Source organism: Erythrolamprus reginae, chromosome 2 (genome assembly GCF_031021105.1).
Source record: "Erythrolamprus reginae isolate rEryReg1 chromosome 2, rEryReg1.hap1, whole genome shotgun sequence".
Taxonomy (NCBI): Eukaryota; Metazoa; Chordata; class Lepidosauria; order Squamata; family Dipsadidae; genus Erythrolamprus; species Erythrolamprus reginae.
The window spans coordinates 26,429,911-26,454,163 of NC_091951.1; the positions used below are offsets into that span (position 1 = coordinate 26,429,911).

The window sequence follows — 24,253 nt, forward strand, 5'->3', positions numbered from 1 at the left end:
TTAAACATGTAAAACTTTATTTTACGATGTAGGTAATATATTATGAATAGTTTCTTTTACTAAAGAAACATACATAGAGAGAGTATTTTTAATTAGCTGTATGATATAAGATTAAATTTAGATAAAAGAGATTTTAGTACTCTATATTGTTGTAATCTTTTGTAGTAAGACAGTGAAGGAAAAAAATTAATTCTGAATTTTAAGAATTGCTAATAGTGTATAAAATTAACAGAACATTTAACATAAGACCCTACATTGAGCGAGTAATGAGAAAAGAAAAGTTTGTATACAATTGATTTTAAGCCTTGTTGTTGTGTTTATAACTACATATCGTTTTATTTTATGGTGGAGAAAAATAAAAACCTTATATTGAAAAAAAAATTGTTAGCCTATCACTAGGAAGAGTGTAATGCAGACCTCGCTATGTGAAGAAGAAAATAGTAACAATGCTCCATCCAACAAGGGAATGAGATTTTTTTTTTTAAGTTTTATAAAGTTTTTATTTACAGTGATAAATACAATGAATACATTTATGTACAAATAACAGTGTAAACATGTCAAGATACAGAAAAAAAGAAATGAGTAATTAAGAAACAAAGATTGTGTATCAAATTATGGCCTAGATAATAATAATAATAATAATAATAATAATAATAATAATAATAATTTATTAGATTTGTATGCCGCCCCTCTCCAAAGACTCGGGGCGGCTCACAACAACAATAAAAACAATATTATACTGGCACAAATCTAATATTAAAAAACTAAAAACCCTATCATAATTAAAAACCAAACAGCACATACATACCAAACATAAATTATAATAAGCCTGGGGGAAAGGTGTCTCAAATCCCCCATGCCTGGCGGTATAGGTGGGTCTTAAGTAGTTTACGGAAGACATGGAGGGTGGGAGCAGTTCTAATCTTCGGGGGGAGTTGATTCCAGAGGGCCAGGGCCGCCACAGAGAAGGCTCTTCCCCTGGGGCCCACCAGACGACATTGTTTAGTCGACAGGACCGTAGATCATATGCATTTAATAGTTAACAAAGACAAAATGAAGCAAACAAACAAACAGACAAACAAAAAAGAAAAGAAAAAGGAAGAGAGTAAAGAAGAGAAAAGGGGGAAAAAGAAAAGTAAAGGCGGGCGGGTGTACGGTAGATCTGTATTGGAATTATGAACTAGAAATATTCTCAGTAGCTCATTACATTATATCTAATATTTTGAATTATGAATGAGGAAGAGAAAGTGTTGAATATAGCAAGGTAAAGAGATTTTAAGAAAGCCAGTCTAATTTTAGTATATATCGATGTCTCGTACCGCACGAATCCCAGCGACCAGTTAGGTCCCACAGAGTGGGCCTTCTCCGGGTCCCATCAACTAAACAATGTCTGTTGGCGGGGTCCCAGGGGAAAAGCCTTCTCTGTGGCGGCCCCGACCCTCTGAACCCACCTCTGCCGTCAGGCATGGGGGAATTAAGATAATCTTTCCCCCTAGGCTTCTACAATTTATGCATGGTATGTTTGCATGTATGATTGGTTTTATAACAAGGGTTTTTAACTGTTGTAGTATTGGATTTTTACATTCTATTTTTTGTCACTGTTGTTAGCCGCCCCGAGTCTACGGAGAGGGGCGGCATACAAATCCAATAAATAAGTAAGTAAATAAATAAATAAATAAAATAACTTTATTTATTTATTTATTGGATTTGTATGCTGCCCCTCTCCGTAGACTAGGGTTTTAAGAAGCTTACGAAAGGCAAGGAGGGTGGGGGCTATTCTAATCTCTGGGGGGAGTTGGTTCCAGAGGGTCGGGGCCACCACAGAGAAGGCTCTTCCCCTGGGCCCTGCCAACCGACATTGTTTAGTTGACGGGACCCGGAGAAGGCCCACTCTGTGGGACCTAACTGGCCGCTGGGATTCGTGCGGCAGAAGGCGGTCCCTGAGATAATCTGGCCCGGTGCATTAAGGGCTTTATAGGTCATAACCAACACTTTGAATTGTGACCCGAAACTGATCGGCAACCAATGCAGACTGCGGAGCGTTGGTGTGATATGGGCATATTTAGGGAAGCCCATGATTGCTCTCACAGCTGCATTCTGCACGATCTGAAGTTTCTGAACACTTTTCAAAGGTAGCCCCATGTAGAGAGCATTACAGTAGTCGAGCCTCGAGGTGATGAGGGCATGAGTGACTGTGAGCAGTGACTCCCGGTCCAAATAGGGCCGCAACTGGTGCACCAGGCGAACCTGGGCAAACGCCCCCCCCCAATGTAAAACTGCCTAGTCACAATGAATATGCAAATTGTAATGTAATCTGATTGGCTGACAAAAATATATAGTGCACCTTTGCATAGGTGTGGCTTGTGGCTTGGCTTGGCGGTATTGTGGCTTAGTATGGTTTAGAGTGGCTTGTGAATTAGTGTGGCCTGTGGTGTCCGAAGCCTTCTAGCTGAATATTGTAACTGAGAAAAGCAGATAGAGAATTGTGAGTACTTTGTATAGTAACTACTAGAGAGATAGCTACAGTGTAAATAGTGTAGGTTTGCTACGAAAGAAGTAAATATTTTCCTAAGAAACTCTGCAGTAGGTGTCTTCAATTATCTTCAAGATAAAGGTTCCTGATATCTTGGACTGAGGCAGGCTGGTTAGCTGCGTTGGCTATCTAAGAAGGCCACCTGCAAAACGTTACTACAATTGGTAGCAGTGCCAAGATGCTGACAAATTTATTACAACAGTCTTGGTGTTTGAGCTGTGAGAAAGAAAGTACAGTGATCCCTCTATTATCGCGAGGGTTCCGTTCCAAGACCCCTCGCGATAATCGATTTTTCGCGATGTAGGGTTGCGGAAGTAAAAACACCATCTGCGCATGCGCGCCCTTTTTTTCTATGGCCGCGCATGTGTAGATGGTGGAGTTTGCGTTCCCTGCCGCCCACGCAAAGGGGAAACCCTGATTCGGCTCCTCGCTGCTGCTGCGCTACCGAGCAGATCAGCTGCTGGGCGGCCGAAGGAACTTTCCCTGGGTCTTCCCGGCCGCCCACGCAAAGGGGAAACCCCGGCTCCTCGCTGATGCCCGCCGCTCGCCCGCCCGCCAGCAAGAGGGGGAAGACCCAGGGAAGGTTCCTTCGGCCGCCCAGCAGCTGATCTGCTTGGCGCAGCAGCAGCGAGCAGACGAAGATCGGGGTTTCCCAGCCGCAAAGGGGAAACCCCGGCTCCTCGCTGATGCCCCCGCTCGCCCGCCCGCCGCCCGCCAGCAAGAGGGGGAGAGATAGAGAAAGAGAGAGAAGGAAAGAAAGAGATGAGAGAGGGAGGAAGAGAGTGTGAGAGAGGAAGAAGCAAGATAGAGAAAGAGAGAGAGAAAGAAAGATGAGAAAGGAAGGAAGAGAGTGACGTCATCGGGTGCGAAAAATCGCGATATAGCGTTTCGCGAAGATCGAGATCGCAAAAATCGAGGGATCACTGTATATGGTGGAATATGTTTCATTTCTAAAAAAAGCATTGTGCTGCTATTTAAATAGCTTTTGAGAATGAAAGAAATGGGTATTATCAGCATTGCTGTGAATGGGGCGGGGTGGTGGTGGTAAGTTAATGTAAAGCTGTCTTCTGAACACACTAGACATGTTTCTTCCCTACCACCTCAGAAAAAGAATAGGAAAGCGTGCCCCTTACTTCCTCTAACCACCCCAAAAACAATCCCCAACAGAAGACCAATCTCAAATGTAAACTATTAAATGCTAGAACTTTAGTCTAAAGTGTGCAATAGGGTTGATATTCCGGGACGGGTTTGTAATATGGTAAATGATTTAGCTTTACTAGATAAATGGTCAAAGCAATGGAAACTGCAGTTTAATGTTTCCAAATGTAAAATAATGCACGGGGAAAAGGAATCCTCAATCTGAGTATTGCATTGGCAGTTCTGTGTTAGCAAAAACTTCAGAAGAGAAGGATTTAGGGGTAGTGACTTCTGACAGTCTCAAAATAGGTGAGCAGTGTGGTCGGGCAGTAGGAAAAGGAAGTAGGATGCTTGGCTGCATAGCTAGAGGTATAACAAGCAGGAAGAGGGAGATTGTGATTCCCTTATACAGTATAGAGCGCTGGTGAGACCACATTTGGAATACTGTGTTCAGTTCTGGAGACCTCACCTACAAAAAGATACTGTATTGACAAAATTGAACGGGTCCAAAGACGGGCTACAAGAATGGTGGAAGGTCTTAACCATAAAACGTATCAGGAAAACTTCATGAACTCAATCTGTATAGTCTGGAGGACAGAAGGAAAAAGGGGGACATGATCGAAGCATTTAAATATGTTAAAGGGTTAAATAAGGTCCAGGAGGGAAGTGTTTTTAATAGGAAAGTGAACACAAGAACAAGGGGACACAATCTGAAGTTAGTTGGGGGAAAGATCAAAAGCAACGTGACAAAATATTATTTCACTGAAAGAGTAGTAGATCCTTGGAACAAACTTCCAGCAGACGTGGTTGGTAAATCCACAGTAACTGAATTTAAACATGCCTGGGATAAACATATATCCATTGTAAGATAAAGTACAGGAAATAGTATAAGGGCAGACTAGATGGACCATGAGGTCTTTTTCTGCCATCAGTCTTCTATGTTTCTAGTCAACAAGATGTCTGAATTCCTCCTTCTACTTGACACCTCCAACTTCGATATAATGCTTCCTACCCAGACTCCATTATCACATCAAAAAACTACCTTTTTTTCCGCTCAGACCGTGAATCCCGCAGAGGAGGCGGAGTAGCTATATTGTACACTATACTTTTCCACCCACACCGGGAAAAAAATTAGTGGGAACATTGGTGTAGAGAGGCTTTTATCTCCATTGAGAGACATCTTAAAAAAACCCCAAATCCCTTAGTCTGTAATTCTGTAAAAAAAAAAATAACCAACCCATTAACTTTTAGGGCTTAGCACATAGCTAATCTTCGTAAGGTTAAGTAGCATCACATTTCACTATTTCGCTTGGCTTATTTGCCAGAAGTCAAAAACAACTTGGTAGCTCACACACCACTTAGAGACGGGACAAGGGTTCCCTTTCCGGAGATGGAAGTCAAGAGGACAGTATCCGTGCCCAGAAAGAAGATAATATAGTAGGCGGGCTCTGTGGTTGATTTTAGAGTTAAAACCATCAAGTACCGTATTGCTAGAAGGGATGGGGGAAGAGAAGCACACAGTAACTTCCTCTTCTGGATCACTTACGGGGGAGGAAGGTGGTGTGCAGAGTGACTCTCTTCCCATGGTCCAAGCAGCATCTGGAAGGTGAGTTGAGGACAGGTCGGAGGACAGGCTGGGAGCAAATCGGGCAGTTTGGTTTCCTCCATAGTGTGGAAGCAGAGAAGCAACTAGACTGAAGCATGTCAGCTGCTGTTGCAGGTTCCCTCCCTCTCCAAATTTAAGCCCGTTGGAACTGCACGCTGTGAAACCAGTGGCTGCAATTTTCTGCTGGTGGGAAGATTTAAAAGGTGTTTCAAGTAAAGGTTGATTCTTTTGGGAGTGGCTATTGAGATTCTCCTGTACCTTGACCCTATGTTTTGGGGTGTTGTGTATTCCTGCTAGCTTGATGTCATTTCAAATTTGATGAGTTTGTTGAACCAGGACCTGATTCTCAGAACACCAGGATTTGGAGGGAAGTGACAGATGTTACATAGAAACATAGAAGATTGACGGCAGAAAAAGACCTCATGGTCCATCTAGTATGCCCTTATACTATTTCCTGTATTTTATCTTAGGATGGATATATGTTTATCCCAGGCATGTTTAAATTCTGTTACTGTGGATTTACCAACCACGTCTGCTGGAAGTTTGTTCCAAGGATCTACTACTCTTTCAGTATAATATTTTTTTCATCAGTCAGACACAAAACACATAGATTTTCTCCCATGTATACATGAATAGGTGGGTGTATTTGTATTTCTCTCTATGCATATATCTGCAGTTATATGGGTGCAATGGGTGAGCAGTGTGGTCGGGCGGTAGGAAAAGCAAGTAGGATGCTTGGCTGCATAGCTAGAGGTATAACAAGCAAGAAGAGGGAGTTTGTGATCCCGCTATATAGAGCGCTGGTGAGACCACATGTGGAATACTGTGTTTAGTTCTGGAGACCTCACCTACAAAAAGATATTGACAAAATTGAACGGGTCCAAAGACGGGCTACAAGAATGGTGGAAGGTCTTAAGCATAAAACGTATCAGGAAAGACTTAATGAACTCAATCTGTATAGTCTGGAGGACAGAAGGAAAAGGGGGGACATGATCGAAACATTTAAATATGTTAAAGGGTTAAATAAGGTTCAGGAGGGAAGTGTTTTTAATAGGAAAGTGAACGCAAGAACAAGGGGACACATTGCTTGCAAGAGCAAACAAGCAATGAACAACTTATCTCACAAATTTTCCTTTATATTCCAAAGAGCTTCCCTGCCAAAGACCTTCCAAGAAAGAGAAGCAGTGAAGCTGCCACATGCTGGTAAAATGTTCGGGGACAATTTGGGGGTGGCAGCTTCTCTTTCTTGGGAGGTTTTTATTTATTGGATTTGTATGTCGCCCCTCTCCATAGACTTGCAGGAAAACTCCTTGAAATGTAAAGGAAAATTTGTCAGATAAGTTTTTCATTGCTTGCTTGCTCTCGCGAGGAGTTTTCCTTTACATTTCAAGATGTTTCCCTGCAAAGACTGCAGAGAAAGAGAAGTGATGAGCTGCCAGACACCAGTTAGATGTTCATGCACAATTTGGGGGTAGCAGATGGGGCAAGGAATGCATATACGTAGATGGGGAAGTGAGCTTATTTTCAAGGCGGGGCTTATTTCAATGCATGTCCTGAAAAGCCCTGTCGGGCTTATTATCAGGACAAGTCTTATTTTTTGGGAAACACAGTAGTATTGGGGCATGTTTGCTTTTTCATTGTAATGTGTGTGTGTGTGTGTGTGTGTGTGTATGTATGTATGTATGTATGTATGTGTGTGTATATATATATATATATATATATATATATATATATATATATATATATATATATATGTTTTCGTAAATTTTCACGGGTATATGTATGTAGATTGTTCTGAGTTCGGGTTTTGCCCTGTGTAATGTTTTGCATGTCTATGCGACGTTTCGGTAAAATCACATTTACCATCATCAGGCTGGAGTTCCAATCTCTGTGTTTTTGCAAATGAATATTAGCAACTGACATTCCTTCTTAGCATGTAGTGTGGGGGTGGAGATTTGCTTTGAATGTAGCAAATAGATTGGGTGACTATGCTTCCGTGATCTGATTGGTTGGTGTAATCATGGTTATAGAAGGAATGGTATGAAGATTATGAAGTGTTTTGTTTAAGTCTGATTTCCAAATATAAAATTCTAAAATCATAATAATTAAAGGATTGACATATTGATTATAATGAAGTTTTTATTTTGTTTAAGGCTGGTTTCCAAATCTCTGGCAGGCGTGAGGTATCATCCCGTTTATTTAAACAAAAAGATCTTTTTTCAATTTCAATAGCTTCTAGAGAGATTCTTTTATATAAATTCTCTGTTTTGTGGAGTAATTTAGTTTTTTCAAAGTCAATTTCGTGCCCTGTTCTATAGGCTCCCCTCTACAAAACCTTGCCAAATTTTTAGCCAAATACCTTCAACCATATACAGAAACTATTACCTCATATGTTCAAAATTCATCCCACTTTATACAAATAATCAAAAAACAAAACCTACAACCCGATGACCTACTTGTAAGTTTCGATGTCGTGTCCCTGTTCACACAAATACCTATTACAGAAGCCTTGACAGCTATCCAAGACAAACACAAACCCCCCAAATATATCCTAGACCTTACCAACCACTGCCTGACCAATACATACTTCATCTATAATGAACAAAGATATAAACAAATAGAGGGAGCCCCCATGGGATCACCTCTATCACCTGTCATAGCCAACCTCTATATGGAATATTTCGAAAATAATGCTTTAGAGCAAGCCAAATACAAACCCAAACTTTGGCTGAGATATGTTGATGATACCTTTGTAATTTGGCCACATGGTAAAGAAAAACTAGACAATTTCCTCACTCATCTCAACAGCCTACACCCCAAAATATAGTTTACTATGGAAACAGAAATCAATGATCAACTTCCCTTTCTAGATGTACTGGTCTATAAAAAACCCAATGGCAGCCTAGGACATACTATCTACCAAAAGAAAACCCATACCAACCGTTATCTAAATGCACACTCACACCACCACCCCGCACAAATCACCTCAGTGGCCAAAACTCTCATCACCAGAACCAAACGCTTAGCTGACCATGAGCACTTAAAAACTGAATTGAACAAACTCAAAGATGTACTAATTTCTAATGGATTCAAAGAGAAAACAATAACAAACCTAATCAATAAAGAGACACCCCCCAAAAAACAAGATCAAGAACAGGACAATGGCACCACCATCCTTCCTTACATCAAAGGCACCACGGATAAAATTAGTAAAATTCTACAAAAACATAACATCAAAACCTCATTTTGCACTAACCAAAAAATATCTAATATCCTAAGGAGCCCCAAAGATAAAATCCAATTAGAATACCAAGGTATCTATGAAATCCCTTGCAAAACATGTGCAGCCACATACATTGGACAAACTAACCGAAGAGTGAGCCAGCGCATGGCAGAACATATGAATGCAGTCAAGAAACAGGAGAAGACCTCCTCCCTTGTCCAGCACATTAAAGGAACAGGGCACCAAATTGACTTTGAAAAAACTAAATTACTCCACAAAACAGAGAATTTATATAAAAGAATCTCTCTAGAAGCTATTGAAATTGAAAAAAGATCTTTTTGTTTAAATAAACGGGATGATACCTCACGCCTGCCAGAGATTTGGAAACCAGCCTTAAACAAAATAAAAACTTCATTATAATCAATATGTCAATCCTTTAATTATTATGATTTTAGAATTTTATATTTGGAAATCAGACTTAAACAAAACACTTCATAATCTTCATACCATTCCTTCTATAACCATGATTACACCAACCAATCAGATCACGGAAGCATAGTCACCCAATCTATTTGCTACATTCAAAGCAAATCTCCACCCCCACACTACATGCTAAGAAGGAATGTCAGTTGCTAATATTCATTTGCAAAAACACAGAGATTGGAACTCCAGCCTGATGATGGTAAATGTGATTTTACCGAAACGTCGCATAGACATGCAAAACATTACACAGGGCAAAACCCGAACTCAGAACAATCTACATATATATATATATATATATATATATATATATAAACAGCTAAAAACATTATACATATGTGTTCGCCCTAGAGCAGGGACAGAAGCACCAGCCTGAGGATGACGAGTGAGACCTCGTCGAAACGTCGCCAGAAATTTCTGGATCCTGCATGGGAAGAAACCCGAATATACCAAGACCATCATATATATATATCTATATATATATCACATGTTTTTTGCTGAAATTTTAAAATTAAGGGAGACTAGGATGGTCCCATTTCGGCCTTGTTCTGGCCTCATCAGCTAGCCACACCCTTCCCATCCTAGTCTCCCTTAATTTTAAAATTCCAGCTAAAAAAAACATTTGACACATTTACAGAATATAGTTGTCGGCTATAAATAAATTAACTGCCTTGAAATGGCCTTGGGTTGGGCCTAGAGGCAAAAAGGAGCTGTGACGTTCCTTCAAATATACCAGGGTGATCCGACATAAAAAAAATGTTTTTAGCTGGAATTTTTAATTTTAATTTTTAAGACTAAAATGGTCCCATTTCGGCCTTGTTCTGGCCTCATCAGCTAGCCACACCCTTCCTTACTGGGATTCGATCTGGTAGACTCTGCCTTGTGTGTGTGTGTGTGTGTATATATATATATATATATATATGTATGTATGTATGTATGTATGTATGTATGTATGTATGTCACATGTGTGCTGAATTTGAAAATTAAGGGAGACTAGGATAGATCTATTTCGGCCTTATTTTGGCCTCATCAGCTAGCCATACCCACTGGGACTTGAACCTGCAACCTTTGCCTTGTAATATATATATATTCTTTTTTCACATTTTCACTAAAGATTTTATAAACAATTAATATTACACTTTTCTTTGAATCTTACAGACAAAGAGGATGGCAATAAGAGCACTCAGGACAACTGTAAATAATAAGCAATGTTGAAAAGGGAACAAAATCAAGCCAGACGTCAACATATTTTCCATTTCCTTCAGAAAACCATAAAATTCTGCTCCTCCTCTAGCAGCTGTTGGACAAAAGAGAGAAAATAAAGAAAGATTATGCCATTGACCATATTTTTGACCTCCTCAAGAATATTGGCTGTGAAAAAACTCCATAGATTTGCATATTGTGGATAAAGCACAGATTGCAAATAACAGTTGATTATGGACAAGAGGAGCAAGAAAGGAGAACATACAAATTATTTTAATGTGGCAAAAGATATGGTCACAACAGCTCCATGTTCATAAAAACTCCCACACACCCACACCATCCATTCTGTGAGAAATGTTTCAGTGAGAATTCCATCCTGGGGAACCACCTGAAGACTCACAAACAAGAGAATACCTTTGAATGTTATGGTTATGGGAAAGTTTCAACTGCAACTTAGTAAAACAAATTTTTCAGTTATAATTCCAAATTGGTGATAGACCAGAGTAATCATAAAGGAGAAAAACTTGTTCAATGTACTGAGTCTGTGAGAAGTTTCAGTCGTAATTCCCGCCTAGTCAGAGGATTCAATCCATGGAGAAACCTTACGAGGCTACAGATTATGGGCAAGATTTCTTTATAAATTATGGGCAAGGTTTCATTATAAATTCCCACCTCCTGCGAGACAAGACCATGCGCACAGGAGATAAACCCTTTGAATGTCCTATCTGTGGGAAAGTTTTTAATTATAATTCCAGCCTGGTGACACACCAGAGGATTCACACAGGAGAGAAACCCTTTGAATGTCCTGATTGTGGGAAAAGCTTTAGTTATCATTCCAGCCTGGTAAAGCACCAGAGAACTCACACAGGAGAGAAACCCTTTGAATGTCATGATTGTGGGAAACGTTACAGTCAGAATTCCCACCTGGTGATACACCAGAGGACCCACACAGGAGAGAAACCTTTTGAATGTCCTATTTGTGGGAAAAGTTTTAGTGATAATTCTAGCCTGATGAAACACCAAAGGATTCACACAGGAGAGAAACCTTTTGAATGTGCTATCTGTGGGAAAAGCTTTAGTGATAATTCCAGACTGGTGGAACACCAGAGGACTCACACAGGAGAGAAACCCTTTGAATGTCCTGATTGTGGGAAAAGTTTTACTCAGAGTTCCAGCCTCGTGAAACACCAGAGAACTCACACAGGAGAAAAACCATTTAAATGTCCTGACTGTGGGAAATGTTACCGTCAGAATTCCCACCTGGTGATACACCAGAGGACTCACACAGGAAAGAAACCCTTTCACTGTCCTGATTGTGGGAAAAGTTTTAGTCAGTGTTCCAGTCTGGTGACACACCAGAGGACTCACACAGGAGAGAAACCTTTTGAATGTCCTATCTGTGGGAAAGGTTTTAGTGATAATTCAAACCTGGTGAAACACCAAAGGGTTCACACAGGAGAGAAACCCTTTGAATGTCCTATTTGTGGGGAAAGTTTTAGTGATAATTCTAGCCTGGTGAAACATCAGTGGACTCACACAGGAGAGAAACCCTTTGAATGTCCTATCTGTAAGAAAGGTTTTAGTCGCACCTACACGCTGGTGACACACCAGAGGACGCACACAGGAGAGAAACCATTTCAATGTCCTGATTGTGGGAAATGTTTCATTAATAATTCCAGCCTTGTGAAACACCAGAAGACTCACACAGGAGAGAAACTCTTCCAATGTCTTATCTGTAGGAAAGGTTTTTGTGATCATTCTAGCCTTGTGAGACACCATAAGACTCATACAGGAGAGAAATCTTTTGAATGTCTTATCTGTATGAAAGGTTTTCGTGAGAATTCCCATCTAGTAGTACACCATAGGACTCACACAAAAGAAAAACCCTTTGAATGTCCTATTTGTGAGAAATGTTTCCGTCAGAGTTCCCACCTTATGATGCACCAGAGGACTCACACAGGAGAGAAACCCTTTGAATGTCCTGATTGTGGGAAAAGTTTCATTAATAATTCCAGCCTTGTGAGACACCAGAAGACTCACACAGGAGAAAAACCCTTTGAATGTCCTATTTGTGAGAAATATTTCAATCACAATTCCCACCTGATGACACACCAGAGGACTCACACCATGGAGAAATCTTTGGAATGTCTGTCTATGGACATTATTTGAGCCATAAATCATCCCTTATGGCACACAAGGTGATCCATATGCGGAAAAGTAGATGATTTCAAGGAATGCTTGAATTTCATTTGTGATCTCCTATTGAATGTGTATGTGGGAAACTGATTTGTTTTGAATTTTGGTCTGATTCATTTTGCTCAATTATTTCTCGGGATTAAATTTATAGGTGGAGGGAAATGGAAAATGGCTAACTATTAGTTGTGATTAATAGCAAAAGCTTCTGCTTATTTCTTTTTGCATAAGTAGCGGTATTCCTCAAAAACGAATTGTGTGTGAGCTTTTGTTTGTGGTTATGGAATTCCCACATGTGGAGTTTCAGTCTTTTACCTTGGTTTTGCCCAGATTTTGAGCCTCAGAATTCCACAGTCAGCATAAAAGTAGTCTTCAAGATATAACTATCATGAGCCTTTAATTACGGTTGCATGATTGCGGGTAGGATGGGACATAGAAATATAGAAGTCTGACGGCAGAAAAAGGCCTCATGATCCATCTAGTTTGCCCTTATACTATTTCCTGTAATTTTATCTTAATGGATATATGTTTATCCCAGGCATGTTTAAATTCAGTTACTGTGGATTTACCAACCACGTCTGTTAGAAGTTTGTTCCAAGGATCTACTGCTCTTTCAGTAAAATAATATTTTCTCATGTTGCTTTTGATCTTCCCCCCAACTAACTTCAGATTGTGTCCCCTTGTACTTGTGTTCACTTTCCTATTAAAAACACTTCCCCCCTGAATCTTATTTAACCCTTTAACGTATTTAAATGTTTCGATCATGTCCCCCCTTTTCCTTTTGTCCTCCAGACTATACAGATTGAGTTCATTAAGTCTTTCCTGATACGTTTTATCCTTAAGACCTTCCACCATTCTTGTAGCCCGTCTTTGGACCCATTCAATTTTGTCAATATCTTTTTGTAGGTTGAGGTCTCCAGAACTGAACCCAGTATTTCAAATGTGGTCTCACCAGCGCTCTATATACAGGGATCACAATCTCCCTCTTCCTGCTTCATCTAGCTATGCAGCCAAGCATCCTACTTGCTTTTTCTACCGCCCGACCACACTGCTCACCCATTTTGAGACTGTCAGAAATCACTACCCCTAAATCCTCTTCTGAAGTTTTTGCTAACATAGAACTGCCAATACAATACTCAGATTAAGGATTTCTTTTCCCCAAGTGCATTATTTTACATTTGGAAACATTAAACTGCAGTTTCCATTGCTTTGACTATTTATCTAATAAAGCTAAATCATTTACCATATTACAGATGCCTCCAGTAATATCAACCCTATTGCACACTTTAGAGTCATCGTCAAATAGGCAAACCTTCCCTACCAAACCTTCCCCTATGTCACTCACAAACATATTAAAAAGAATAGGACTCAGAACACACCCTTGTGGCACACCGCTTGTAACCTGTCTCTGCTCAGAATACTTGCCATTAACAATAACTCTCTGATGTCTACGCTTCAGCCAGCTGCAAATCCACTGAACTAACCAGGGATTAAGTCCAATCTTCACTAATTCATCTATCAGCTCTTTACGTGGAACCGTATCGAAGGCTTTGCTGAAGTCCAGATAGGCAATATCCACAGCCAATGTTCCCTCTAATTTTTTTTCTGTGGAATACTGTGTTCAGTTCTGAAGACCTCACCTACAAAAAGATATTGGCAAAATTGAACAGGTCCAAAGACAAGCTGCAAGAATGGTGGAAGGTCTTAAGCAAAAAACGTATCAGGAAAGACTTGAACTCAATCTGTATAGTCTGGAGGACAGAAGGAAAAGGGGGGACATGATCAAAACATTTAAGTATGTTAAAGGGTTAAATAAGGTTCAGGACGGAAATGTTTTTAATAGGAAAGTGAACACAAGAACAAGGGGACACAATCTGAAGTTAGTTTGGGGAAAGATCAAAAGCAACATGAGAAAATATTATTTTACTGAAAGAGTAGTAGATCCTTGGAACAAACTTCCAGCAGACGTGGTTGGTAAATCCACAGTAACTGAATTTAAACATGCCTGGGATAAACATATACCCATCCTAAGATAAAATACAAAAAATAGTATAAGGGCAGACTAGATGGACCATGAGGTCTTTTTCTGCCGTCAGACTTCTATGTTTCTATACTTTTCTCTCTGGCCTAATGGAGATTTCCATGCAGACAGATTTACAGAATTTACACATGACATTTAGTATTTAGCATAGATAGAATTTCCTCCTCCATGAATCAAGCTTCATGTTGGGTGCTCTTGGAGGCAGCCATGGCCAGCAGGAGTGAAGCTGGCTCCCCTGGAAAATCTCACCTAATAGTGCTGCCATCCCATGTCCTAAAATCTTGGGAACCACAGGAAATCAGTCAGACTCATAAAGGTTTGGGCTATTCGAGAGAATTTGATTTCCATTGGGAGTCACCCTTAAGTAAGCTGATTAGGGCTGAGCACATAACTAATCTTTGCAAGGTTAAATAACATCACATTTCACTATTTGAAAGTCTAGTCTCCTTGAAAATGTCCAAAGATATTTCACCAGAAGAGCCCTTCACTCCTCCACTCGAAACAGAATATCCTACGAAAATAGACTCACAATCCTGGGCCTAGAAAGCCTAGAACTACGGCGCCTAAAACACGATTTGAGTATTGCCCACAAGATCATATGCTGCAACGTCCTACCGGTCAATGACTACTTCAGCTTCAACCGCAACAACAAAAGAGCACGCAACAGATTCAAACTTAATATGAGCTGCTCCAAACTTGACTGCAAAAAATATCATTTCAACAATCGAGTTATTGAAGCGTGGAACTCATTACCGGACTCCATAGTGTCAACCCCTAACCCCCAACATTTCTCCCTTAGACTCTCCACGACTGACCTCTCCAGGTTACTAAGAGGCCAGTAAGGGGCGTACATAAGTGCACTGGTGTGCCTTTCGTTCCCTGTCCAATTGTCTTTCCTTTCTCTCACTTATCATATATATTCTCTTCCTTTCATATATCCTCTCCTCTAAGTTCACTTTTACCCTTATATATATTACTACATGTCTATTTTTGTTCCTATGTATTTGTGTAATGGACAAATGAATAAATACATAAAAATAAAATAAATAAAATATTTCACTTGGCTCAGTTGCAAAGGAAATAAAAATCAGCGAAACATTTTGCAAAAGTAATAGAGACGGGACAAGCCTGTTTTTCTGCCTCCTATCTGGCCAAACAGACAACACCTGTGCCTAGTAAAGAGAGTACAGTACAACAAGCTGTGCCCGTGGTTGAGTTTGAAGGAGATAAAACCATCGAGTTCTTTATTGCTAGAAAGGATGGGAGCGGAGACGCGTGGAGAAACTTCCTCTTCCGAATGATTAATGGGAGGAAGCTGGCGTGCAGAGCGGCTTTTGTGCTCTTCCGAAGATCGAAGCTGCAGCTGGAAGGTGAGTTGAGGGCGGGTGGAAAGAGAGTCCGGGAGCAAGTCGGGCTGTTTGTGTTTCCTCCACGGCCTGGAAGCAGAGAAGCGACTGGGCTGAAGCGTGACAGGTGCTGCAGGTTCCTTGCTTCCCCAAATTTAATCCCACTGGGGCTGCTGCACTCCGTGAAACTGGTGGCTACCATATTCTGCTGGTGGGAACCTTGAAAATGTCTCTTTCAAGACAGGGTTGATTCTTTGTGGATAGTTTTCGACCTGACATCATGGGTGCTCCATCCCTGGAAGTTTTAAATAGAGTAATAGAGCTGGAGGGGACCTTGGAGGTCCTCTGTTTCAACCCCCTGATCAAGCAGAAGACTCACCCACACCGCCCAGATGCCTTGTAATAGGGTTACAGTTACTGGTGTTTTCTTCTGTTGGAATGAGAAAACCATTGCTAATGCATTATAGGTTATATACAGTACGGCCAATCGGAATACATCACACAGTGACCAAAATGGGGCAGAGAAATTGCCAAGAGCAATTTTGGATTTAAAAAAAAGTCCAATTCCAACTTGACAACATCTTTTTTTCCCCCACAAGAAGTGGGAATTGATTGATTTAACTTTTTCTTTCTTAGGCTACGTGTATTCAGATGTCGCCAGAAGGGTTGTGGACACTATTTTTGGTCCTTACTTGGAGCTCAGGCCTTCCATGGGCAGAATTGGGGCTTCAAATCTTGCAGAGGCTTTAAGCATCATTTCATCACTAAAAGCCTCCACATCTTTAAAATTAGTTCAGATGTTTTGACTGTAACCGTTTTGGGACATTTTTTCAGGCTTGAAAGACATCAATTTTCCACATACATACAGTTATAGGCATGTGTATTTATATTTCTCTCTCTTTATGCATATATAGAAACATAGAAATATGACGGCAGAAATAGACCTCATGGTCCATCTAGTCTGCCCTTATACTATTTTCTGTATTTTATCTTAGGATGGATATATGTTTATCCCAGGCATGTTTAAATTCAGTTACTGTGGATTTATCTACCACGTCTGCTGGAAGTTTGTTCCAAGGATCTACTACTCTTTCAGTAAAATAATATTTTCTCATGTTGCTTTTGATCTTTCCCCCAACTAACTTCAGATTGTTTCCCCTTGTTCTTGTGTTCACTTCCCTATTAAAAACACTTCCCTCCTGGACCTTATTTAACCCTTTAACATATTTAAATGTTTCGATCATGTTTCCCCTTTTCCTTCTGTCCTCCAGACTATACAGATTGAGTTCATTAAGTCTTTCCTGATACGTTTTATGCTTAAGACCTTCCACCATTCTCGTAGCCCGTCTTTGGACCCGTTCAATTTTGTCAATATCTTTTTGTAGGTGAGGTCTCCAGAACTGAACACAGTATTCCAAATGTGGTCTCATCAGCACTCTATATAGCGGGATCATAATCTCCCTCTTCCTGCTTGTTATACCTCTAGCTATGCAGCCAAGCATCCTACTTGCTTTCCCTACCGCCTGACTGCACTGTTCACCCATTTTGAGACTGTCAGAAATCACTACCCCTAAATCCTTCTCTTCTGAAGTTTTTGCTAACAAAATAGGTTATACAATCACATATGTGTGATTGTATAACCTATTCCCAGCACTTCCAGGTATATTTGATGATACCGTGTTTCCCCGAAAATAAGATTCATTTTTAGTCCAAAAGACCCATTAGAGCTTATTCTCAGAACTTTATTTATCTAGTACAAGTCTTTCTGAGGGTGATCGTTATTGCTGCTTGCCGCAGCTGAAGGGTTCAGGGTACACCCCAAATGAAGATGCACTGTGAGCATTGAGGGTGCAAATGTTTGTATTTCCATGGGTCATGCATAGAATTCCTGCCGCGCCTTCCCATTGGCATTCAAACTACAAATCTTTTAAAACAATAAAAATAAAAGGCCAGATTACAATATTGATGATTAATGTAAATGAAAAGACAGTTTCCAAAACCTTCCACCCTCACTGAGAGAAACCTGAATTGAGTCAAAGAGTGAGAGAAAACCAGTAAGAACAAGACAAGAATCATCAAAACATTTAAATATGTCAAAGGGTTAAATAAGGTTCAGGAGGGAAGTGTTTTTAATAGGAAAGTGAACACAAGAACAAGGGGACACAATCTGAAGTTAGTTGGGGGAAAGATCAAAAGCAACATGAGAAAATATCTCCCTCTTCCTGCTTGTTATACCTCTAGCTATGCAGCCAAGCATCCTACTTGCTTTTCGGGCGGTAGGAAAAGCAAGTAGGATGCTTGGCTGCATAGCTAGAGGTATAACAAGCAGGAAGAGAGAGATTGTGATCCCCTTATATAGAGCGCTGGTGAGACCACATTTGGAGTACTGTGTTCAGTTCTGGAGACCTCACCTACAAAAAGATATTGACAAAATTGAACGGGTCCAAAGACGGGCTACAAGAATGGTGGAAGGTCTTAAGCATAAATTGTATCAGGAAAGGCTTAATGAACTCAATCTGTATAGTCTGGAGGACAGAAGGAAAAGGGGGGACATGATCGAAACATTTAAATATGTTAACGGGTTAAATAAGGTCCAGGAGGGAAGTGTTTTTAATAGGGAAGTGAACACAAGAACAAGGGGACACAATCTGAAGTTAGTTGGGGGAAAGATCAAAGGCAACATGAGAAAATATTATTTTACTGAAAGAGTAGTAGATCCTTGGAACAAACTTCCAGCAGACGTGGTTGGTAAATCCACAGTAACTGAATTTAAACATGCCTGGGATAAACATATATCCATTGTAAGATAAAAATACAGGAAATAGTATAAGGGCAGACTAGATGGACCATGAGGTCTTTTTCTGCCGTCAGTCTTCTATGTTTCTACAAGATGATCATTGAGGTTCTGGCCAGTGCTGCCTGCCTGCCAGATTCCCTGATTCAGGGCACGGATAGAATAGAGGCAGTCTTTGCTTGCCTTCGCCCCCAGCTTTCTTGACATTCAGGCCACCTCACCACGGCGGCAGCAGCAGGCAAAGGCATGGCGAGGGGAGGGGGAGGCATGTGATTTAGCCCAGTGATTTTCAACCTTTTTTGAGCCACGGCACATTTTTTACATTTACAAAATCCTGGGGCACACCACCAACCAAAATGACACAAAATGACACCCTAAGACACTCTCCTCTCTTTTTCCATCCCTGTCTCCTCCCCACCCTTGTGTGTGTGTGTGTGTGTGTGTATACACACTCTTGAACCATTTCCAAAAACAGGTGAGGGCTGGGTTTTTTTCTCATTCTTTGGGTGCTTTTTATCATATGCTTTAAATCAAGAGTCACTTCTCTCTCTCTTTTGTTTCTCTTTCCTCTCATTCTCTGTCTCAATCATTTTCTCATTTCTCTTTTTCCCTCCCCTTTTTGCTTATTCTCCCTCTCTCTGTCCCTTCCTCTCCTTTTCTCTCTCTTTTGCTTTCTTTCTCTCTCTCTTGCTTTCTCTCTCTCTCTCTCTCTCTTGCTTTCTTTCTCTCTCTTTCTGTCTTTCTTTCTCTCTCTCTTTCTCACTCTCTCAGCAAAAAGTTGCAAGACCGGAACCTGAGCTTCCTTCTTCGCGGCACACCTGGCCATGTCTCGCGGCACAATAGTGTGCCACGGCACACTGGTTGAAAAACACTGATCTAGCCTGCCGGACAGGCCGTACAACTGTCTATCCTGTCCCAGTTGTGGTCATGCCCTCAAGCAAACAAAATAGACACTGGGATGGAGTGAGAGGACTCATAACTACGGTTTATTTTGTGGGGTAAGGTCCCATATTAGGCACATGCTAAAAATCATTCTAGCGCTTGTTTTCTGGGAGGGTCTTATTTTCTGGGAATCACGGTAACCCTTTGCACTGCTAAGAAATTGTGATTGGCTGAATCAACAAGTGAATTTCATGTTTGGATGGATATTTTAACTTAGATCTCGGTAGTCTTCTATGTGTCAAATGAATAATAATGTAAAAGGATATTCTAATATTGCGGTGTGTTTGCATATCCATTGTAACCTATACTTTTTTTCTCTTTTTCACATCTTCTGCAACCATTTTATAGACAATTAAAGTTACCCTTTAAAAAAAATCTTATAGACAAAGAAGATGGCAATGAGCGTGCTCTGGGCAAATAACGATAACAAAAAGGAAAGAAAATTGAACCAGAAATCAACATATTTTCCATTACCTTCAGAAAACCACACATTTTTTTCCCTTCACCAGTGGGAGAGAAAATCAAGATTGGTAGCTGGAAGTATGTGAATCTCAAAGATACATGAAAAGTCAAGGTGGAATATTTTTCCATTCAGCAAAAGGAGGAAATAACTGGAAATCAATGGGGGGAAAATTTCCACTTATGAAACAACAGAGAACTCACACAGGAGGTAAACTCTTTGAATGTCCTGTTTGTAGGAAAAGTTTCAGTCAGGAATTCAAAATGGTGATACACCAGAGGACTCACACAGGAGAGAAACCCCTTGAATGTCCTGTTTGTAGGAAAAGTTTCAGTCAGGAATTCAAAATGGTGATACACCAGAGGACTCACACAGGAGAGAAACCCTTTGAATGTCCTGTTTGTGGGAAAAGTTTCAGTCAGAATTCCAAGTTGGTTAGACACCAAAGGGTTCATACAGGAGAAAGGCCCTTTGTATGTCCTGAATGTGGGAAAAGTTTTAGTCAGAATTCCAGGTTGGTTAGACACCAAAGGACTCACACAAGAGAAAGGCCCTTTGAATGTCCTAATTGCGGGAAATGTTTCAATCGGAATTCCATCCTGATTCAACACCAAAGGACTCACACAGGAGAAAGCCCCTTTGAATGTCCTGATTGTGGGAAAAGTTTCAATCAGAATTCCAGGTTACTTAATCACCAAAGGACTCACACAGGAGAAAGGCCCTGTGAATGTCCTGATTGTGGGAAATGTTTCAGGGATAATTACAAGTTGGTTAGACACCAGATGATTCACACAGGAGAAAGGCCCTTTGAATGTCCTGATTGTGGGAAAGGTTTCAGACGGAATTCAAACCTGGTGATACACCAGAGGACTCACATAGAAGAGAAACCCTTTGAATGTCATGATTGTGGGAAATGTTTCAGTGATAATTCTAGCTTGGGTAGGCACCAGATGACACACACAAGAGAGAAACCCTTTGAATGTCTCTATTGTGGGAAAAGTTTCACTTACAATTGCTACTTTGTGTTACACCAGAGGATTCACACAGGAGAGAAACCGTTTGAATGTCCTGATTGTGGAAAATGTTTCAGTGATAATTCCAGCTTTATTAGGCACCAGAGGATTCACATGGGAAAGAAACCCTTTGAATGCCCTATCTGTGGGAAAAGTTTCAGTCAAAATGTCCATCTGGTGACTCATCAGAGGACTCACACAGGAGAGAAACCCTTTGAATGTCCTGATTGTGGGAAATGTTTCAGTGATAATTCCAACTTGGTTAGACACCAGAAAATTCACATAGGACAGAAACCATATAAGTGTCCAGACTGTGGGAAAGATTTCAGTACAAAGGACAGACTTGTAAATCATACACACAGGGGAGAAACCATTTAAGTGCCTCGAGTGTGCAATGCTGCTTCAGGAAACCTTCCAACTTTATCCTACACAAGAAAATCCACATGAGGCCCAAATGCTGAGTGTAAACAAAGCTTGAATTTCATTTCATTTCAAATGTCCCATTTTAAGTTCAGCTGAGAAATGGAGCCAGAATGGCGAAGCAGGTAGAGTGCTGTACTGTAGGTCACTGAAGCTGACTATAGATCTGTTAGGTCAGCAGTTCAAATCTCATCACCGGCTCAAGGTTGACTCAGCCTTCCATCCTTCCGAGATGGGTAAAATGAGGACCCGGATTGTGGGGGCAATATGCTGGCTCTGTTAACAAGTGCTACTGCTGACATGATGTAAGCCGCCCTGAGTCTAAGGAAAAGGACGGCATTAAAAAAAATATTGAATAAATAAATAAATAAATCGACTCTTCAATTTGAATGCAAGGAATTTGCCTGGTTTTATTGTCATCAAATATGTCATGATATTAGATGGGAAGGAGGACGGAAAAAATTGGAACATTTTATTTTATTTATTTATTTATTTATTTTATTAGATTTGTATGCCGCCCCTCTCCGAAGACTCGGGGCGGCTAACAACAATAAAGAAGACAATGTAACAAATCTAATATTAAAAAATAATTTAAAAACCCCAATTTAAGAGACCAATCATACAAACAAGCATACCATGTATAAATTCTATAAGCCTAGGGGGAAGGGAAAAAATTTCAATTCCCCCATGCCTGACGACAGGTGGGTTTTAAGGAGCTTGCGAAAGGCAAGGAAGGTGGGGGCAACTCTGATATCTGGGGGGAGCTGGTTCCAGAGGGTCGGGGCCACCACAGAGAAGGCTCTTCTCCTGGGTCCCGCCAAATGACATTGTTTAGTCGACGGGACCCGGAGAAGGCCAACTCTGTGGGACCTAACCGGTCGCTGGGATTCATGCGGCAGAAGTTTGATAATATAATTAGTTTGATCATCGGAAGTTGCTGAATATTTACTTTTTGCAGAAATTGTGCAATTACCTACAAATCTTTTTGGGACTGTTCTTTTCACATGATAGATGATAGAAATTGGCAGCCCGAGAAGCTCCGAATGTGGGATGATGATCCCTGGCATTTTCACGCCTTTGGAGTCTTCTCAGGCTTCTGAGATGGGATGGAACAGGCAGAAGGAGCCCCGAGTCTCTGGACATGGGCAGCATATAAGTCTAATAAATTTATTACTGTTGTTGTTGTTATTATTATTATCCGCTGTGATTCCAGGCCCTGCCTGGACCATCTCTGGAAGGTGGTGCATTATTATTATTATTATTATTATTATTATTATTATTATTATTATGTCAGTACAACACAGCAAACGAGATCACTATGCTGGATTTCGTATTTCGTCACCAGTTGGGTGCTTCCCAAGCACCTAGGACTGGGTGATGTAGCGGCGAATTATGTTTGCCGATCCCAGTAAAGCGGCCTTTTGCAATTGACAGATGGAGATTTTGTCAATTCCGATGGTTTTCAAATGTCTGCTGAGATCCTTTGGTACTGCGCCTAGCGTGCCAAGTACCACTGGGACCACTTTCACCGGCTTATGCCAGAGTCGTTGCAGCTCGATTTTTAGATCTTCGTATTTCACTAATTTCTCTAGCTGCTTCTCCTCAATTCTGCTGTCTCCTGGGATTGCGATGTCGATGATCCATACTATTATTATTATTATTATTATTATTATTATTATTATTATTATTAATTAGATTTGTATGCTGCCCCTTTCCAGAGACTCGAAGCGGCTTTCAACAACAATACATACCGGTAGTACAAATCTAATGGTTAAAAAGGACAGTTTAAAACCCTTATTATAAAAACACAGTCATGCATCCAAAACAAACCATACATAAAATGAAACGGCCCAGGGGAATCAATTTCCCCATGCCTGAAGGCAAAGGTGGGTTTTTAGGAGTTTGCGAAAGGCAAGGGGAATGGGGGGTAGTTCTAATCTCCGGAGGGAGTTGGTTCCAGAGGGTCGGGGCTGCCACAGAGAAGGCTCTTCCCCTGGGCCCCACCAGACGACATTGTTTCGTCGACGGGACCCGGAGAAGGCCAATTCTGTGGGACCTAATCAGTCGCTGATGGCTGATGGGCCTAATGCACCTGCCCTCTTTGCAAAGAAAGGGAGGTGGGGAAGCACAGAAGGCGAGAGGAGGAAAGAGTTGGAGTCCCTCCAGAACCAGAGAAGCTCCCCGTGGAGGACATTGACCCATTCCTAAGATTTACCAACTAACCTCACAGGGTTATTGTAGGCAAAAGGAATGATTCACATCCTGTTGAACTCCTGCATACATACACCACTGAATCCAGCTAATTTCTAGGATTTTAATCAGATATTTTCTATTCAGCACTCAGCCTGGGCTAACCAGGCGGGCTTCTGGAGATCAGAATTGCAGTACTCCAATGTCGTCTGGCGGGACCCAGGGGAAGAGCCTTCTCTGTGGCAGCCCCGACCCTCTGGAATCAACTCCCCCCCCGGAGATTAGGATTGCCCCCACCCTCCTTGCCTTTCGCAAACTCCTCAAAACCCACCTCTGCTGTCAGGCATGGGGAAATTGATTCCCCCGGGCCGTTTCCCGTTTTACGAAAGGTTTGTCTGAGATGTATGATTGTTTTTTTTATACCAAGGGTTTTAAATTGCTTTTTATTGTTGGATTTGTACCGTATTTTATGTTGTGAGCCGCTCCGAGTCTCCGGAGAAGGACGGAATAATCTAATAAATAAATAAATCTATTCTAATCTATTGTAATCTATTCTAATATAATATAATATATAAATATATAAATAAATAAATAAATAAATATTTATATATGTATACCAAGTGGACTAAAGCAATAATGCCTTTTCCTAAATGCTGGGCTAGCCACTCCCAG

The 24,253-nt window shown here is 40.8% G+C and overlaps 1 protein-coding gene across 1 annotated transcript; it reads left to right on the forward strand.

The window, feature by feature from the left end:
- Window positions 1–5,197: 5,197 nt before the first annotated feature.
- On the forward strand, window positions 5,198–21,755 carry LOC139160007 (zinc finger protein 850-like). The gene is made up of 3 exons (XM_070737497.1): window positions 5,198–5,276; window positions 10,138–12,280; window positions 20,220–21,755. Exons 2-3 carry the CDS (start codon window positions 10,774–10,776, stop codon window positions 21,347–21,349), a joined length of 2,637 nt encoding a protein of 878 aa, XP_070593598.1. The 5' UTR covers window positions 5,198–5,276; window positions 10,138–10,773; the 3' UTR covers window positions 21,350–21,755.
- The last annotated feature ends 2,498 nt before the right edge of the window (window positions 21,756–24,253 follow it).